General features: G+C 30.3%; 1 protein-coding gene across 1 annotated transcript; it reads right to left on the bottom strand.

Moving 5' to 3' along the window:
- Window positions 1–5,765: 5,765 nt before the first annotated feature.
- Window positions 5,766–7,829, bottom strand: LOC133038250 (uncharacterized). The gene is made up of 2 exons (XM_061116340.1): window positions 7,677–7,829; window positions 5,766–6,684 (listed from the first exon to the last, which is right to left on the bottom strand). The coding sequence occupies exon 2, from the start codon at window positions 6,672–6,674 to the stop codon at window positions 5,766–5,768; it is 909 nt and encodes a 302-aa protein (XP_060972323.1). The 5' UTR covers window positions 6,675–6,684; window positions 7,677–7,829.
- Between the last annotated feature and the right edge of the window lie 12,915 nt (window positions 7,830–20,744).

Below are 20,744 nucleotides of genomic sequence, written 5' to 3'. Positions count from 1 at the left end.
CATTCATTAACACAGCAATACACTCAAAATACATTCAAGTATGAATCTCTAAACTCATACAGAAACTTACGTAAAAATACGTAACACATAGGTCCATTTTACTTGCATGACACACCATACATAAGCATTTATTATTTTGATTCACACAAACATATTACATGGACTCAAACAAACATTCTTAACGTAAAACATGAATTCATACAACACATTTTTACGTAAAATTTACTAAAATACTATTTATTCTTATTAAAGTCCAAATAAATAGTTAATTAATCACCAATAATTATAATAAATACCTACAGCAACCAATAAATAATAAAACATATTCCTTTTGATATCATAGACAGTAAATGGTATTTCAAAAATACATTTTACTATTTTAACAACACTTATCTATTTTTCATAATTAACTTAAGCATTAATTAAGTAAATTCATGAAAAATACCAAAATTAATTAAAAACCGAATCTAACTCTTCTAGTACACTTTATAATCTGTAATAAGTCATAATTAATTTTCTTTGAATTTTCTAAGCAACCTAGGTATTTTTCATATTTAAAATAAGAAATAACATCAATAATTCATGAAAAATACATAATCGCCTGAAAATTCAATCTACCAATTTTATAACCGTTTATATACCATAGTCCATCATATAAAATAAATCTAGATTTTTCTGAGCACCCTAAGTATTTTTCATAATTAATTTAATAAATAACACAAATAATTCATGAAAAATACAAAATTAACCGAAATTCGAATCTACCAATTTTGCAATAGTTTATATCTCATAACTAATCATATAAAATATATTTAGATTTTTCTGAGTAATCTAAGTATTTTTTATAATTAATTTAACAAATAAACTAAATAATTCATAATAAATCAAATAATTGCAAGAAAATTATCAAACTTCATAGTAGGCCTAAGAACACCTAGCACAAGTCAAGAACTGAAAGAAAATCGAAAAATAACCTCCAGAAACCCCTGAACGGAGTGTCGCCGGAGTTCTCGTCGGTTTCGTCGCCGGTAAAGTGTAACTTTGTCTCCGATGGCTCTTGAAGCGTCCTTTCGATTGGGGAAGCTCTCCACAATGCTCAGGACCTCAAAACGATCAAGAAAAGTGGTCCGAGAGGGCAGATCGGAGTTGTCTTCTTCGTTGGCGGTGTACCGCCTTTAATGGAGTCAAAATTTTGGATTTTCGTTTTGGACGTTAAAGCTTCGTTTTCTTACGTCAAAAACAATCCTTAGGGTCCCATGCACTCAAATATAACCTCCCTTGACCCAAGAACAAGCTTAAACACGTTCGAATTCGAGTCCGTAACTAACCGCACCTTTGAAGCTTCAAAAATGGCGAATCTCAAAACGACGACTTCCGCCCCTTATACCACGTTAAAAAGCTTCCTTAGGTCGTATATAAGTGATCCCAAACCCCCACGTTCACCCAGGTTTCACTCCGCTTGAAGAAACGAAAATTTTCGGTATCGTATACGCCGTATACGTGCTCTCTCTCTCTCTCTCTCTCGTTGGTTCTCTGTTTTGGGTGAATGAAAATAGAGTTTAAAACCTAATTTCTATCGTGTTTAAACCCAAGCAAAATATCGCATTGAACAGAAGTGGAGCGATTCCCATTCCACCAAAATAGGCGTTCGGTTCCGTTTCGTTCGTGTATATGTATCGCATATATACTAACTGTTAATAATAATACTAATAATAATAATAATGATAATAATAAATAATAATAATAATAATAATAATAATAATAATGATAATAATGATAATAATAATAATAATAATAATAATAATAATAATAATGATAATAATAATAATAATAATAATACGTATAATAATAATAATAATAATAATAATAATAATAATAATAATAATAATAATAATAATAATAATAATAATAATAATATACCCATATAACAATATCCAGACATATGTATCTATTAGGCATTATACACATGCCAATAAAATCAAATATTATATCATCATAAAAATAATCCCATACATATTTAAATCCATAAATATGTAACATAAAAAAAAATACTCTCAGCTAAATAAAATTACCAAAATACCCTTTCGGAGTTAGCGGATATTACAATTATCCCCCTCTAAAAGAAAATTTCGTCCCGAAATTTTACTCAAATAATTCTGGATATTGTTCTCGCATATCAGATTCAAGCTCCCAAGTAGCTTCCTCAACCACACTGTTTCCCCATAGGACTTTCACCAGGGTAATTGTCTTATTTCTCAAAATCCTATCCTTTTGATCAAGAATCTTTACCGGACGTTCATTGTAGGACAAATCTTCCTGCAAACCCAGTGTTTCATAGCTCAAAACATGCGATGGGTCTGACACATATTTCCGGAGTTGAGATACATGAAATACATTGTGCACCCCAGATAATGATGGCGGTAAAGCTATTCTATAAGCTACACTGCCCACTCTATCCAATATCTGAAATGGACCAACATATCTGGGACTTAGTTTCCCTCTCTTGCCAAATCTCTTCACCGAGAGTCCTTTTCGTGGTGTCACTCGAAGAAACACATGATCACCCACTTCGAACTCAATGTCCCTCCGCTTCAGGTCTGCGTAAGATTTCTGTCTGCTCTGAGCTGTGATCATTCTAGCCCTGATCTTCTGAATAGCTTCGTTGGTGTGCTGAACTGCATCTGGCCCTAGGAGTTTGTTCTCTCCCAACTCATACCAATGCAGTGGAGACCTGCATTTTCTTCCATACAACATCTCATAGGGTGCTACCCCGATTGTAGACTGATAGCTGTTGTTGTAAGAAAATTCAATCAAAGGCAGGTATTTGCTCCATGATCCTTGGAAATCTATCACACATGCCCTCAACATATCTTCCAAGATCTGATTTGTTCTCTCGCCCGACCATCCGTCTCCGGATGATATGCAAGGCCGAACTTCAATCGAGTTCCCATTGCTCTCTGTAAGCTTTCCCAAAAAGACGAAGTGAACCGAGCATCTCGATCACAAACAATAGAATACGGTGCCCCATGTAATCTCACAATCTCATTCACATAAAGTTCAGCAAAATGGTCCATGGAGTAAGTCATGCGTACTGGTAGAAAATGGGCAGATTTTGTATACCTATCGACGACTACCCAAATGGCGTCATGTTGCTTTGTAGTCTTAGGTAATCCAGTCACAAAATCCATGGAAATCTCTTCCCACTTCCATTCAGGGAGCTTCAGTGGTTGTAACAATCCCGCTGGTCTTTGATGCTCTGCTTTAACTTGTTGACATGTTAAGCATTTGGCCACAAATCCAACTACATCCTTTTTCATACCAGGCCACCAATACAATGCTTTTAGGTCATGGTACATTTTAGTGGTCCCGGGATGAACTGAATAAGGTGTAGTATGAGCTTCTACCAATATCTCCTTCTTGAGCTCATCATTATCGGGCACATAAATTCGTCCCTTGAACCGAATTAATCCCGTGTCTGATATTTCATAATCTTTGGCGTTACTATTCAAAATTTCTTGCTTTAGTTCACTGAGCTTTTGATCTGTCGTCTGCCCCTCCTTAATTCTTTCTAACAAAGTGGATTGAAGTGTGACCTTTGCAAGTTGCCCTGTAATAAACTCTATACCAGCTCGTTCCATGTCTTCCACTAATTCCCTTGATACTCCTTGTAAAGTGGAAACTAGTCCGGGACCTCTACGGCTGAGTGCATCCGCTACCACATTGGCTTTACCGGGATGGTACATTATCTCGCAGTCGTAGTCTTTGACTAGCTCCAACATCTCCTCTGCCTCATGTTTAACTCTCTCTGGGTGAAAAAGTACTTTAAACTCTTATGATCGGTGTAGATTTCACATTTCACTCCATAGAGATAATGACGCCAGATTTTTAGTGCAAAAACCACTGCGGCTAACTCTAGGTCATGTGTCGGGTATCTCTGTTCGTATTCTTTTAATTGCCTTGAAGCGTAAGCAATTACCTTCCCTTCTTGCATTAGAACACAACCCAACCCTTGTTTAGATGCATCACAATATACCGCAACCGTCCCTCTTCTCGTTGGTAAACCGAGGATTGGTGCTGAGATAAGTCTATTCTTCAACTCTTGGCAGCTTTGCTCACACTTGTCTGACCAGAAAATTTTAGATTCTTCCTAGTTAATGTCGTTAAGTGGTGTGGCTATCTTTGAGAACCCCTCAACAAACCTTCTATAATAACCTGCTAAACCCAAAAGCTTCGAACCTCTCGAGGCGGTCTTTGGTCTAGGCCATTCTTTCACCGCAAAGCAACCTTAGCAGATCTACTTTTATTCCCCCGTTAGTGACAATGTGGCCCAAAAATGCAACCTCGACAACCGTAACTCACATTTTTTGTACTTGGCATACAATTGATGTTCTCTCGCCGCCGTAAGGTCAAGCGTAAGTGCTCCTCATGTTCCTCCTCTCGTCTTAGAATAAATCGCATATCATCTATGAATACAATGACAAACTGATCCAGATATTCCTTGAAGACTCGGTTCATGAGGTCCATAAAAGCTGCTGGGGCATTTGTAAGTCCAAATGACATCACCATGAACTCATAATGCCCGTATCTCGTTCTGAAGGCTGTCTTCGGTATATCTTCATTTTTGATTCTTAGCTGATGGTACCCTGAACGAAGATCAATCTTAGAAAACACCTTTTTCCCTTGAAGCTGGTCAAACAAGTCGTCAATCCTCGGCAGTGGGTACCGATTCTTTATAGTCACCTTGTTCAATTCTCGGTAATCTATGCACATTCTCATAGTACCATCTTTCTTTTTAACAAATAGAACTGGTGCACCCCACGGAGAGTAGCTAGGTCTGATAAACCCTAACTTAAGCAATTCTTCCAACTGTATTTTGAGTTCTTTCAATTCCGATGGTGCCATCCTATATGGTGCGCGGGAAACTGGTGCTGTTCCGGGCACTAATTCTATCACAAATTCGATTTCTCTGTGTGGTGGTAACCCGGGTAACTCCTCTGGAAATACATCAAGAAACTCAGCAACTACCCGTGTTTCCTCCGGCTTTCTTTCAATTTTCTTGGTGTCATCAACCACATTAACTAGATACCCTAAGCACCCACGCCGCAATAGTTGCCCACCTTCATTGCCGAAATAATAGGAGTGCGGGGTTTCTTTCCTACCCCCCTGAACTCGAAAGTCTCTCCATCTTCTGGTGTGAAAACAACTTTCTTTTGCTTGCAGTCAATTGATGCTCCATATTTGGTAAGAAAATCCATGCCCAAGATTACATCAAAATCAAATAAATCTAATACAATCAGGTCTACAAATAATTCTCTACCATCTATCCTGACAGGTATACCCCTAAGCCAACTTCTAGAGATTACAACCTCTCCAGATGGTAACATGGTCCCAAACCCCACAGTAAATAATTCACTCGGTGCATTTATATGATTTACAATTGTGCTAGCAATAAAGGAATGAGTTGCACCAGAATCAAACAAAACTTTACAAGTGGTGTTGGCCATAAGAATCTGACCTGATACAACCGAAGGACTGGCCTCAGCTTCTGCTTGAGTGATGGCAAAAACTCTGGCTGGAACATACTTGTCATCTTTCTTGGGTTCTGCTCTATTCCCGTCCGTCCCCACAAGGCAATTGCGTTTGATGTGTCCTTCTTTTCCACATTTGTAGCATGCTTTTGCGCGACACTCACCGAGATGACGTTTGGTACATTTAGGGCATTCTGGAATGTTTCGCCACTGCTGCCATTAAATCGTTGGTCGTTATCACTTTTGTACCTCTTGTCTTGACTTGGCTGCCCGGACTGGGTCCTGTCCCCGTTTCTTGTGGTCATTAGAATTGGCTCCACCTTTCTTAGATTCTCTCCTGGCAGCATTTTCCTTCCAAATTTTGTTTTCACTCCGCTCAGCCGTAAGAGCCATTTCGACAACTTGAGCATAGCTGAATTGACCCCTTGACACAATTTCCACATCTCGAGCAACCATTGGTTTCAGGCCTTCCACAAATCGATGTGCTCGCACTCTATCAGTAGGTACCGTATCCGGAGCAAATTTCGCCAATCTATCAAATTTTTGTGCATACTCGATCACAAGAAGACTCCCTTGGACTAACCCAGTAAATTCATCGACATTTGCTGCTAGAACTGCTGAGTTATAATACTTCTCATTAAAGACCCTTTTGAAATCGTCCCAGTTCATGGTATCTACATCCTTTGTTTGTTCCACCACCTCCCACCAGATACGAGCATCTTTCCTCAGCATGTAAGATGCACACTTCACTCGGTCATTCCCATCCACCCTTAGCATCTGCAAAATGCTTTCTATGCGACTTATCCACTCCTCAGCCACTACCGGGTCTATGCCTCCCTCAAACTCAGGTGGGTGTTGTTTCCGAAATCTCTCTGCTAACAACTCATGTCTAGCCTCTATAGCAGGATATACCACTGCAGCTGGTGGGTCTCTATTTTCTGCATCCTGCCTTATTTGGACTGGCGGCTCCGGTTGACGTCTCAGCTGACGAAGTTCTTCATCCTGCCTATGAATGATTCCTTCCAGTGCGGCAATGCGCTCTTCCCATCCCTGTGGTGCTTGAGGTGGTTCATTGATCCCTCCATCATCTCGGCCTTGGCCTTGGCCTCGACCTCGACCCACTCTAACTGACCTTCTAGGAGGCATTTCTAAACTCCTGAACCACACAAACCAATACACATCAAGATCATTTTGATCATCAATTTTACATGAAAATAATGTTACCCTCTCGCATGCAGAAATTTAAGGCAACTTAATTATAAGTAAAAACCACTTACAGTACAGTGAGTCGAGCTCGTCTCATGGCGGTGAACTTCACATGTTAGGGCTAACCACAATCTTTAGGACCGTATTGCTCTGATACCATATTGTAACACCCCGATTTCCCGAGATGTCACATAGGATAGTCCGTATAAAACAATTTAATAAGATAAAGACAATCAAATACTGCTTTATTGAAAAATATCTAAGCATGAGATCTCATTGTTTAAAACAAAATACTTTTAGTACTGTAAACTTAAATAAGAACTAGTTAAGTCAAAATAATAGTTCCAAAATATTTAGCAGTAAAAAACATTAAAAGCAAAATACTGTGCCAGCCCCCTAACATGCGGTCCACGCCTCGAGCTCTTCATTCTCACTGCTTAGCCTTACCCTTACCTGCACACAGAGTACCCGTGAGCTAACGCCCAGTAAGAAGAGCTATGTAGGACATAACCCTCCTAACTAGTTACTTGACATAATTTGCTCTTTTATATTAATCAACAGTAATTCACATTCCATAAATATATCCACAACGCATGTTGTTCTCACATGCACACATCAAGTCTCATACCGCACATTATACTCACATACGATAATCAACTATTCTCTCATGTTGATCAGACATGAGGTAACCTACCCTGCCTTGTGTTATTCTCACAGTTGGCATCCAACATGGCAATTAATTACCATAAGTTGTACTCACCCATGATAATGTTATAACCTGCAAGTGTTATGCTCACACAAGCAGCAAGACCCTAATATTATTCTCATGCTAATGATGCTCACAAAATATAAGGAAATCACAACACTATCAAATTAAATAACAAACCAACCCAAGTTGTATGCATAACATACACCCTGTGTACAGATGTCCACTCTTCTTACCTCAGTTGCTAAGACCACACTTGCTACCTCGAGCACCTCAACGAATTTCCTTGTTGAGAACAAGATCCTAGACATTCATTAACACAGCAATACACTCAAAATACATTCAAGTATGAATCTCTAAACTCATACAGAAACTTACGTAAAAATACGTAACACATAGGTCTATTTTACTTGCATTACACACCATACATAAGCATTTATTATTTTGATTCACACAAACATATTACATGGACTCAAACAAACATTCTTAACGTAAAACATGAATTCATACAACACATTTTTACGTAAAATTTACTAAAATACTATTTATTCTTATTAAAGTTCAAATAAATAGTTAATTAATCACCAATAATTATAATAAATACCTACAGCAACCAATAAATAATAAAACATATTCCTTTTGATATCATAGACAGTAAATGGTATTTCAAAAATACATTTTACTATTTTAACAACACTTATCTATTTTTCATAATTAACTTAAGCATTAATTAAGTAAATTCATGAAAAATACCAAAATTAATTAAAAACCGAATCTAACTCTTTTAATACACTTTATAATCTGTAATAAGTCATAATTAATTTTCTTTGAATTTTCTAAGCAACCTAGGTATTTTTCATATTTAAAATAAGAAATAACATCAATAATTCATGAAAAATACATAATCGCCTGAAAATTCAATCTACCAATTTTATAACCGTTTATATATCATAGTCCATCATATAAAATAAATCTAGATTTTTCTGAGCACCCTAAGTATTTTTCATAATTAATTTAATAAATAACACAAATAATTCATGAAAAATACAAAATTAACCGAAATTCGAATCTACCAATTTTGCAATAGTTTATATCTCATAACTAATCATATAAAATATATTTAGATTTTTCTGAGTAATCTAAGTATTTTTCATAATTAATTTAACAAATAAACCAAATAATTCATAATAAATCAAATAATTGCAAGAAAATTATCAAACTTCATAGTAGGCCTAAGAACACCTAGCACAAGTCAAGAACTGAAAGAAAATCGAAAAATAACCTCCAGAAACCCCTGAACGGAGTGTCGTCGGAGTTCTCGTCGGTTTCGTCGCCGGTAAAGTGTAACTTTGTCTCCGATGGCTCTTGAAGCGTCCTTTCGATTGGGGAAGCTCTCCACAATGCTCAGGACCTCAAAACGATCAAGAAAAGTGGTCCGAGAGGGCAGATCGGAGTTGTCTTCTTCGTTGGCGGTGTACCGCCTTTAATGGAGTCAAAATTTTGGATTTTCGTTTTGGACGTTAAAGCTTCGTTTTCTTACGTCAAAAACAATCCTTAGGGTCCCATGCACTCAAATATAACCTCCCTTGACCCAAGAACAAGCTTAAACACGTTCGAATTCGAGTCCGTAACTAACCGCACCTTTGAAGCTTCAAAAATGGCGAATCTCAAAACGACGACTTCCGCCCCTTATACCACGTTAAAAAGCTTCCTTAGGTCGTATATAAGTGATCCCAAACCCCCACGTTCACCCAGGTTTCACTCCGCTTGAAGAAACGAAAATTTTTGGTATCGTATACGCCGTATACGTGCTCTCTCTCTCTCTCTCTCGTTGGTTCTCTGTTTTGGGTGAACGAAAATAGAGTTTAAAACCTAATTTCTATCGTGTTTAAACCCAAGCAAAATATCGCATTGAACCGAAGTGGAGCGATTCCCATTCCACCAAAATAGGCGTTCGGTTCCGTTTCGTTCGTGTATATGTATCGCATATATACTAACTGTTAATAATAATACTAATAATAATAATAATGATAATAATAAATAATAATAATAATAATAATAATAATAATAATAATAATGATAATAATAATAATAATAATACGTATAATAATAATAATAATAATAATAATAATAATAATAATAATAATAATAATAATATACCCATATAACAATATCTAGACATATGTATCTATTAGGCATTATACACATGCCAATAAAATCAAATATTATATCATCATAAAAATAATCCCATACATATTTAAATCCATAAATATGTAACATAAAAAAAAATACTCTCAGCTAAATAAAATTACTAAAATACCCTTTCGGAGTTAGCGGATATTATATGGGTGATTACTTAATGATTACGTGAAAACTCTAATTATAATGGTTATAATTTTAGCTATTAGATTAATAATTAATAATTAAAAATATTTAACATATTACCTATAACTTAACTTGATATTAATTAATCTCTTTTTATTTTTTATTATATTTTATTTTCTTATAAAATACTACGTAAATTTAATTTTTTCAAAAAATAATTTTAATTATAATTATTAATTAATTTTGGAATTTTTACATATACCACCTTAATTTGATTCTAAATTATGAAAATGACATTTAATATCTAATTGTTAAAAAAACCGTTCATTTACTATTAATTATTATTTTTAACATTTAGTGGATTTAGGCCACTGAAATAAGCTCAACAAAAAAAAGGAAACTTACAAAAATACAGTTTTTTTACCAAATGTTTTAAAAAATACTAGGACACGACAAACTTTACATTTTTACTGTCCAAGCCTATTTTTATTTCTTTTATAATGCTCAGGCCCAATATATTTACTTTTATACTGTAAACAGTAACAAAACACAAATGACATCTCTCCTTCGTGATTGGGGACGGACAAATCAACACCGAAATCATAGAAACACCAAGAAAAAAACCATAAAATCTGGAAAAGAGAAAAAATTACTAAATCAACAAAAAATTACTGTTTTGTAGTGTTATTTTACTGTTGTTTTAATATGAAAAAAATACCACGTAAATGAAATATTATGAATTAGAAGAAGGAGAGTCAAAAACATGAGAATTTGAAAACGACAAATTTGACATAGTTGACTATGCGAAGCTGGTTGCTAAAAAAATGGTAGAAAAACTTGAAAACAACAGTAAAATACTAGATCCAGAAATCGACATCAACAACGCGAAGCTAATAACAGACAAACACCAACTAGAAGTTGAAAAAGGTCAGGCATACAAAGACAAGGAAACACTGAAGAAAGTTTACAGCTACTACGCAATCAAAAACAACTTCCAATACAGTTTTTGAAAACATATTTAATTGGGTTTCAGTAAGAAGTTTTTTAATATGTTCAATAACTAAGTAATAACCAGAGTTTATAACTCTGGAATGGTAGTATTCCGATCAGGTGTACTTGGATTTTCAATCTTATAAAAAACATAAGAAAACACTACTAAAACAACACACAAAAAAATAAAGAACATAAAAACAAGCATAAAAAAACTCTAGAATGGTAGTATTCCGATCAGGTGTACTTGGATTCCTAATCCTATAAAAAAATATAAGAAAACACTACTAAAACAAAACTAAAACAACACAAAAAAATAAAGAATATAAAAAACAAGCATAAAAAAACAATAACAAAATAAGCCATAAGAGCCATCAAAAGATACAATACCACCACTCACAAAACCAGAGCTAACTATAACCCCAAAAAAGAAAAAAAAAACATAATTAGTAAAAACAACAAAAACCCAGTAAAATTTATGTCGTTCTAGAAAAAATAAATAAAGAAAAAAAGAGATTTTTTTTACTTAGAAAACTTGAGTTGTCTGATGTTCTTCTTCTTCCTCTGTATTGTTCTTCTTGAAGATTTTTTCACTAAGATATGCTCTCTTCACCAAGAGAGCCTCCACACTCCTTCATCATCGTTTCAAGTTTTTTCTCTCAGCACACCCGTAAAAAATTTCTCTCTATATATATCTTACTTTTCTCTCTCAAAACTCAAGTAAAAAAATGAATGAAAGGAATGAGCTTTGTGAGTTTTTGAAACATTGAAGAATGGAGAGAAGGGTTTTATGTAAAATTCTTGGTTGATAGTCTTTATCTTGACACCAATCTCAAGAATTTTTCTATAGACATCAACCCACAAAAAGAGATAGAGAGAGAAACAAAATACATATATAAGCTTGGGAATGGGGATCACGTGGGTGAGTTGTCTTCAATTTCAAATTTAAGTAAAAATAAAGTTGTCCCATCAATCAACGAAAGTCATATAAATAGTTATATATATAAATAAATATATAAATTTTTAAAAATGAAATCATGTGACTGATTGGACATAAATTTTAAATTTAAGTAACAAAATAAAATAAAAAATTTAACATAAATGTGATGTAAAAGACATCAATCAACTTTTACAAACCTCTTTTTTATATATAAACACACACACATATATATATATATATATATATTATTAAGTTAAATTAATTAGACTTAAAATTAAAAAAAAAAACAGTTACACAGTACAAAAGTTACAATTGCCGTGTAACAGTACAAAAGAAATAAAATGGGAAAAATCAGTATAGGGTGTAAATTTCTCAAAAAAAACCATCTAATTTGGGAAATTTACAATAAAAAAACCATTTTTCATATCTCAATTACAAAATTAATGTGCCAATCTCAATTAAATATTAATAACGTTGGATAACTTTTTCTTTAAATTTTCTTTTTTGTTTTTAATTATTGAATTTAAATCTATTAGCCCTGCCACATTTTTCCTTCTTTTTTTTTTTTCAAATTTATTGTTCAACTTTTTTATCTTAATTCTCTTAAACTTTAAAAATTATTTTTGATCACATCGCTATTCGGTTGAGTTTAAAAATATATCGTTATAATCTACTCTTCAATGTGATCATTTCAAAATGTGGGAAACATATATTTTTTTTACAACTTTTAAAATCAAAAGAACTATTTAGTTGCTCATAAAAGGAATTGTTCACTAATTAGTTACCATTATATATATAATCAAATATTACTTTTAAAAATTTAATAAATATCAAAACAACATAATATAATCTAAAAATGAACACGTAATTTTAAAAGTAACTAAACAAAAAAGGTAACCAAATGTATATAAAATTATTTTTATCTTAAAGAGGATGTTTTCACGAAAAAATAACTTATTTTTTCGAACAAAATGAAAATATAACTTATTGGTATCCTACTGATCAAAGAACTAAAATGTTGCCTTTTTATGAAAAAAAAAGTAAAAGTAAATATTTTTATAAAAAGTAACTCATATATCTTATCCGCTTAATAAACAACTAATTGTCATATTAATATGTTTATAAATTTTTCTTATAAACTATGTTGTAAGTTTCCTATCTTTTAATAATTCATCAAAGTTAATCTATAAAACAGACTTATTTAAAATATTATATTGTAACTTTTAGATCTAAAATAATAAAATACTTTTTAATAACTTTTGAAACTATTTGGATTAATACATTTTGTTTAAAGCCATTTAGTTACACTTTTCATATCTCCTAAAGAAAAAAGTTACTCTTTTTTATATTAAGCCAAAAAAAAAAAAATACTATTTGGTTAGCTAAATATAAAAGAAATTAAAATGATGTTTTCATTTTTTTTATATATGCTTCTCATATATTAAAATGATCATCTTAAAGAATAAATTATAATGGTATTTTTTCTAAACAAAAATAATTAGCAGTATAATTAGAATTCTTTTTTAAAAAATCTATTAAGAGAGAGAAATTAATATTTTTCTTTAAAGGAAAAGAAAAAGGAATACACCTAATTTTGTTAAAAAGAAAAATGAAAAAAAAAAAAAACGTGCAAGGACTGCACATGTTTCTTCAAAGTTTGACTTTCAACTACTAATAAGTGATAATAGGCAAAAGTTTGATTTTTAAAAAGAAAATAAAAATAAAGGCCAAAATTTCTCTGGTACGTTATTTTGCTGACGTGGAACGTGAGTTTGTGATGATTGTTTATGTAAGTTTATTAATGTAAATAATTTGAAAACTATGTATATTAATGTAAAAATCCCATTAATTTTTGCAATTAATTATTGTTACTTTGTTTTTTTCTCAAAATACGTGATAGTTCATGAACAAGTCAGATAGCATTAAGACCCACACTACGTGACGTGCCATATTAAACCACTTCATTGGTCACCTCCGGGAGGCTTCACCTGGATGATAGGTGGTCTTGTCTCTTCCTCTTTGTGAGTAAATTTGACCCGGAGAAGAGATGGAAGGACAGGCAGAGTATAACACACTGTATACTCACATTATCTTGAAAAAAAAGTGTTCAAGGGTTTAAACTCATAATTTTTTGATTTCACAATGTCTCATACATCAATTGACGACTACATAATGAACTATCAAATCATAAACAAGAGTCAAGTATAGTCTCACCAAATGCCTACAGCAAGCCTAAGCACATCATACAAAGTAGGCATCATGTCCTATGTTCAAATTTGAGAAATTGTGCAAAGCATGACTCATACAAGCACGACAATGGTGGCTTTTTACCACCATTGTGAGCTCTATAAATATCTCAATGATATATATTGGGGTCTTTTTGGAAAGTCTCTGTAAGAAAATACTCATTAATAATAGTAAAATAATCATTTTATTTATAAAAGATAATAAAAGGATTTCAAGACTCAAATTTATCGCAAAAAGTGATAAAATTCTAAAGTCATATAAAAATAGTACAAAATTCTAAATGAACTCATCAAAATTAATCTTAATATATTAAAGAGGTCATTCACCCCACAAAATTTCAAAGAGTTTACTAACCTCACAAAAATCTTGAAAAAAGGGTAATTTTACCTAAAAATTCAAAAGTGCAGTAAAAACCAAAGGGATTTTTTCAATAATATACTTAAAATATAAATTATTTACAAAAATACCTTAATAAATCTCAATTACAATAATACCTTACCACGTCATTAAAAAATACCTTAATTCTAAAATAATACACCTGAAACAAAATTAATCCCAAAATCTGTTTTTTTATTATTATTTTCCCAAGTTTTTAAAAGTAACATTTTGGTTACTTATGATGCTGATAAAAAACTAATTAATTACTTTTACGTAAAAAAAAAAAATTATTTTAAAATTATATAATTTGAGATACAATTTGGTTACCTCTAAAACTTTATTTGAAAACATCTTAATAATTAATTAGCTATTTTTAAGTTATATTGTGCTATTTTATTATTTAAAATATATTTAGGTAACCTTGAAGTTTATTTTCAAAATTAATGAGTTTTCATATAATATAATAAGCTACTATTTTTATTTACCAATTATTTTATATACCTTTTTATTACTTTGAAACTTATGTGTTTATTTTTAAATTATATGAAATTAATTTATTATTTTAAATACTTTTACGTTACTTATTTGTTATTTTGTAAGTGTAAAAATATTTATGTTACTTTCAAGTATATTTAAAACTAATAATTTATAATATTTTTTAGGAAAAAAAAAACTCACAGAACTTATTGGTAAAATTGGTAAGTATTCAAATTGCTAATTAGTTATTGTAAAGTTATATTTTTAGTCACCTTTTAAGTTTACAGTAGAAACTAATTAGTTTTCATATAGTATAATAAATAAGCATAAATATGAAATACTTTTATTTAATATACTTTATAGTAATATTTAAATTAATTATGATTTCAATAATATACCAATTAATTACTTTTTATAAAATGACCCACTTTAAATAAAAATATCTCTTATAGATAATCTTTAATTTTTAGATTAGTTATTTTAAACTATATGTTTATTTTTAGTTTATATTATGTTGATTAAGATATACTCTTATGTTATGTTTTTTTTTTTGTAACAATATATTTATGTTACCTTCTATACTGTTTAAAAAATTAATGTGTTACAATAAGATATACTAATGTGTTACTATAATTTACATGTATACATTGTAATAATCAATTAATTATTTAGGTTATGTTAATACATTTGAATAACTTTTAAGTTTATTTACGAAAATAACAAGTTACCATCTTGTAAGCTATCATTTTAGTAAACTGTATTTTAAAAAAATATATATCATAAATAATTAAGTCACCCATATTTTCTTAAATATAAATTAATACATGCATTTTAATTAGTTAAATAAAGAATGAAATTACAGTAACTTTTAAATCATTACTAATAAGACACAATTTTTGGACTAATTAATTAATTATGATTTCGATAAGATATCAATTAGTTACTTTTGATAAAATCATCAATTTTAAAATAAAAAGATGATGATCAAACCAAAAATCCTATAATCATTTATATATATACTCATATATGTCAAATAAACAGATTAGTTTATTTTGGCATATTAAAACAAATTTTTATTCTTTGTTTACATTTTTCGTATAGTCTACCATCATATGTGCTAATAAATCTATTGGTTTATTTTGGCATATTGAAACAAATTTTTATTTTTTATTTTCGTATATTGGAACAACAATTTATTTTATTTCATATAGCCCACTAATATTATATATGTCAATAAACCTACTAGTTTCTGTTTGTTAGAACTATTAGAATATTTTTATTTATGGAAATTATTTTCTAATTAAGGAAATAATTTTCTATTTAAGGAAATAAATAAATAATTGATTTTCTGATAAATGAATATTTTATATTCATTGAATCTGGATAAAATCAATTATGTAATATTCTATATATGGTCAGATTTCTATATTCATTACCTGATTTGATTTCCTGAATTAATTGTCAAAATATTCTGACAATTAATGTGGCGCAGATACTGATGGAGTATCTCACCTATAAATATAGGGTCTCGGTCCCCGAGCTCCTCACTCATTCTGAATCCATTCAGCAAATTCCATCTAAAGAGAGTTGAGAGAGCGAGGAAGCCCGAACTCCAATACCGAAGCTATCGCAGGGATTGAAGCTCAAAGATCAATGGCTGGAGGTACATCGATCCTTTCATTGCATATATTATTGATATGATTACAGTTTATTTTCCGCATTTCATATCATTTGTATATGCTATATTACATACACTATATATATAGTCTAACAGTTGGTATCAGAGCGGATTTATCTCTGCCTTGATTTTATTTGAGTTTCATATATATATATATATACATACATATACTGTTCATATATAATATATATATATTTATTTGATTCATTTCGTGGTGTATATATATATACTCATATTCATATAATCCCATATATATATATAAAATTCATACGTATACACATATACATATATACATTTATTCATAAATTTATATATATATAACACATACACGTACCTCCTACAGTATATATATATTTTTATCGGTATATTTATATGTATATATGTTTATATATATTGTATATTATATATATGTTTTATCACATAATAATAACCATAATATTTATTTTCATTTATGTGATATATACATGCATATATATATACTAGCAAAAAATTACGTGCGAGGCACGTATACTAAATTTTATGCTAGTTTTTTCTATGTTATTTGAAAGTGATACAATTAAAAATTAAAGAAAAAATGTTATTAGTTATTAGATGAGATTATTATTATGTGTATTTGAATATTATAATTTATATTGTTGTCAATTAAAAGTGAATACCGAATGCAATATATTAGTGTTTAAAAAAGCTTGATGATTTAAATATGTTCTTAAATTAATCCAAAAATAAATTAAAAATTGATGTTCCAATACTTAAAGAAACATTACTTAAATGGGTGTAAGATAAAAAGAAAATTAAAAATCAATCTCTAAATTATTGATAATTGAAAATAGCATTTGTCTAAAAATTGTAGATAAAAAACTAATGATAGTCATTGGTGGATTTAAATCTTCATTTGCTTCGATAGAGACAATAGTGTAATTTTTGTATTTTGCAGTTTTCATTCTAGCCGGATCCGCATATATCTGGATTGTCCACTTTTTCGTTGATAAATTGAATATGGTAGTGTCGACAAAGCGGCGGTGTTCCTGCAAACTTGTTAAGTTCTACGTGACCTTTTTTTTTCTAACCATAATTAATAAAAATTATATGTATTATTTATTATTAAAATTCATATGAATATATAACAATGAACATACCTATTGAAATTGAAATTAAGATTGAGCACATAATACTTCAGTTAATAATACTATTAATATAGAAATTCCAATTATAAACATAAATATAAAATTATGATCATATATAATTTATGGTTGATATATATAAAAGAATAAACTTACTTAAGCCTTCTTTAAAAAATATGAAACTTTTACCTCTCTATTGCATTAAACAATAGGTAAATGATGATACTAATTTATTTGAGAAATCTATAAAATAAATAAAATCATAAACATAAATAAAATTATGATCATATATAACTTATGGTATATATATATATAAAATAAACTTACTTAAGCAATACTCTTTAAAGAATAACTTTTACCTTTCCATTGCATAAATAATACATAGATGATACTACTAATTTATTTGAGAAATCTACAAAATAGATAAATCAAACATTAAAATCAGGGTAATGCTAGAACTTTGTAACTAAAAGAGAAGAAAAAAAAAAGAGTAAACCATGCATATTGACAGCTATGTGTGTGAGAGAGTATGGAAGATTTTGAATTAAAGTTAAAATTTATATAGATTGTGATATAACGTAAGGTTAGGAAGATTTTTTATTTGTTTATTATATATTTTTTTAAAATACTTCCTATAAAAATTTCATTAGGAATTTAAGATACGGTATGTTTTCTTTTTTAAATGGGGGAATAGCTATTTAATGTCAGTTCAAATACTAATAGGATTTATTTTATTATTATTTTATTATATATAAGTAATATTTTATTATTTTATTAAATAAAAATTAAAATTCACCCATGAATTTCTCATAAACCAAGAATTTCAGTTATATAGGCACACTTTATATAGAATAGATATAAACACGATCGGTCCAAGTTTAATTTTTCCGTTTTCATTTTTTCGGTGTTTATTTCGAATTCTATATACATTACTATATTCGTATAGTATTATAGATCGATCTAAGCATTGAAAATCCATTGAAAAACTTAAAGATGGAAAAAATTTTCAGTTAAAACTTTTTCGGACCCGATTATTTTCGTGATATTAAAGTATATATTTTTTCGTGTTTTTGTGCATAAAATCTATGTGGATCTCTTTATTATTTGATTTAGAACCATTTAGATTTGAAAACACGCATTTTGGTCGTCGGAAACACAATTTCCGATCGGGTTTGGGTCGGGTTCGACGGACCCGCGTGCAGAAAAACGGGTCAAAATCGACCCGGTTTGGCTGAAGAAGACGACGCAAACGACATGTCGTTTGTCAAAAAATGACGTGTCGTTTGCCCAAAAACGACGTGTCGTTTGCCCAAAAACGACGTGTCGTTTGAAAGGCTTCATTTCAGCTGTCGTTTATAGTAAACGACATGTCGTTTTTCTTACTGTGAAAAAACGACATGTCGTTTTTCGTCTTCATAGGAGCCCTTCAGAGATAAAAAACGACATGTCGTTTTTCCCCTTGTGGAAAAACGACGTGTCGTTTGCATGCATTTTCAGCCCTTCAAATTTTGGAAAAACGACGTGTCGTTTTACTTTTTGCAAAAACGACATGTCGTTTGGCAGTATGGTTTTTTCAAAAAAAAAAAAAAAAAAAGAAAAGAGGGAAAAATTCCGAATTTTTATTTTTTTTTATAAATTTTTATTTATTTGGAATATTAATTATTTTCCCATTTCAGTGTTAATTTAGTCAATAAATTGCATTTAGTTAATTTTCCATTTTTGTTTAATACATATATATAGTATAAATTGAAAATGGAAATTTGTTTAAATTTGGTAATTTATTACATGATTTATTTAGGCATGTAAAAATTGTGCTAATTTGTGCATTTAATTATATATTACCAAATTTCTGCAATTTATTGTCTAAATTAATTTTGAAAAATCTACCATTAATTTCATATTAAGGAATTCGCATTTAATTAATGATCATACATTAATTGTATTATTTTGTATTTATTTGACAAATTTATGTTTAATGCAATTAATTTAGATTTGTATGATTTAAATGCTATACATAAATTCCTTTTATAGTGCTAGATATATTTAGAAATATTCAAACATTAAGATAGGTTGAATATTTTATTTAGCAATTAAGTTTCATAAAACTTCATAAAATTATTCATAAAATATTCATAAAACTTTATAAATTGAATAAAATATGAATAAAACGTAAGTAGTTTTGTGGTTTGACATAAGAAAACATGAACGTGGGACAAATGCTCATATCTAGAACGGTTTTTAATGATCTTCGGACGACCACACTAGGAGCACTAATCTCAGTGATTGTCTATTATGTTAATAACGAAATTACTTTTAGGTAGAGCCCAATACCTAATGTCTAAAGTGAAAATATAATTTTTTATAATTAGGGAGTAGCCACAACATCTTTAATTATATAAAATTATATATTAATTAAAATTCACTTTAATGGACAAAACTTGTAATTAATTATTTGGATATAATAATTTTACCCCACATGGATTTTATTATATTTTTATAATTAATTAGGATAATATATTAAGTTAAATTCTCTTAATTTACCCCACAGGGAGTTATGAGGATTTGATTTAATAGTGTTATCACAAATTTTAATTAAAGATAGATTTCATTCCTCCATTATTTCTAAATTAAATACTTCATTAAATCTATCATAAAGTTCATACAATTTTATTAGATTTAAAATTAGCCCACAGGCAATTTTAGATTTAATAAAATTTTCATCTTCATCATGTTTCTACATTGGTAAAACATGAATTCATTAAAGCCTCAATTCATTAAACATCTAAATTTTTTGTAATCCTATTCTTGCAGCTATTTCATCCACCTCTAAATATGCTGAAATCACTAGTGAAATCCCTGAGCTTAGGAGTGACAACTTCAAAATCTGGAAGGAACGAGTTCTTCTCCACCTAGCTTGCACTGACATGGATTATGCAATAAGGAAAGATGAACCAGCTGCTATCACTGATACTAGCACTGCTGCTGAGATTGCACTGCGTGAAAAGTGGGAGCAATCTAATCGTCTCTGCATCATGTTCATTATGTCCAGAATTCCTATGGGAATGCGTGGATCGGTGGAGCCACCTGAGAAGGTGAAAGACTTTATCAAAGTTATGGATGAGCAGTTTTACACTTCAGATAAATCTTT

The sequence above is a fragment of the Cannabis sativa genome, chromosome 5, assembly GCF_029168945.1.
Source record: "Cannabis sativa cultivar Pink pepper isolate KNU-18-1 chromosome 5, ASM2916894v1, whole genome shotgun sequence".
In the NCBI taxonomy this organism is placed as follows: domain Eukaryota; kingdom Viridiplantae; phylum Streptophyta; class Magnoliopsida; order Rosales; family Cannabaceae; genus Cannabis; species Cannabis sativa.
Note: the sequence above shows the minus strand (reverse complement) of the source record. Positions and strands in the feature narration are given on the sequence as shown.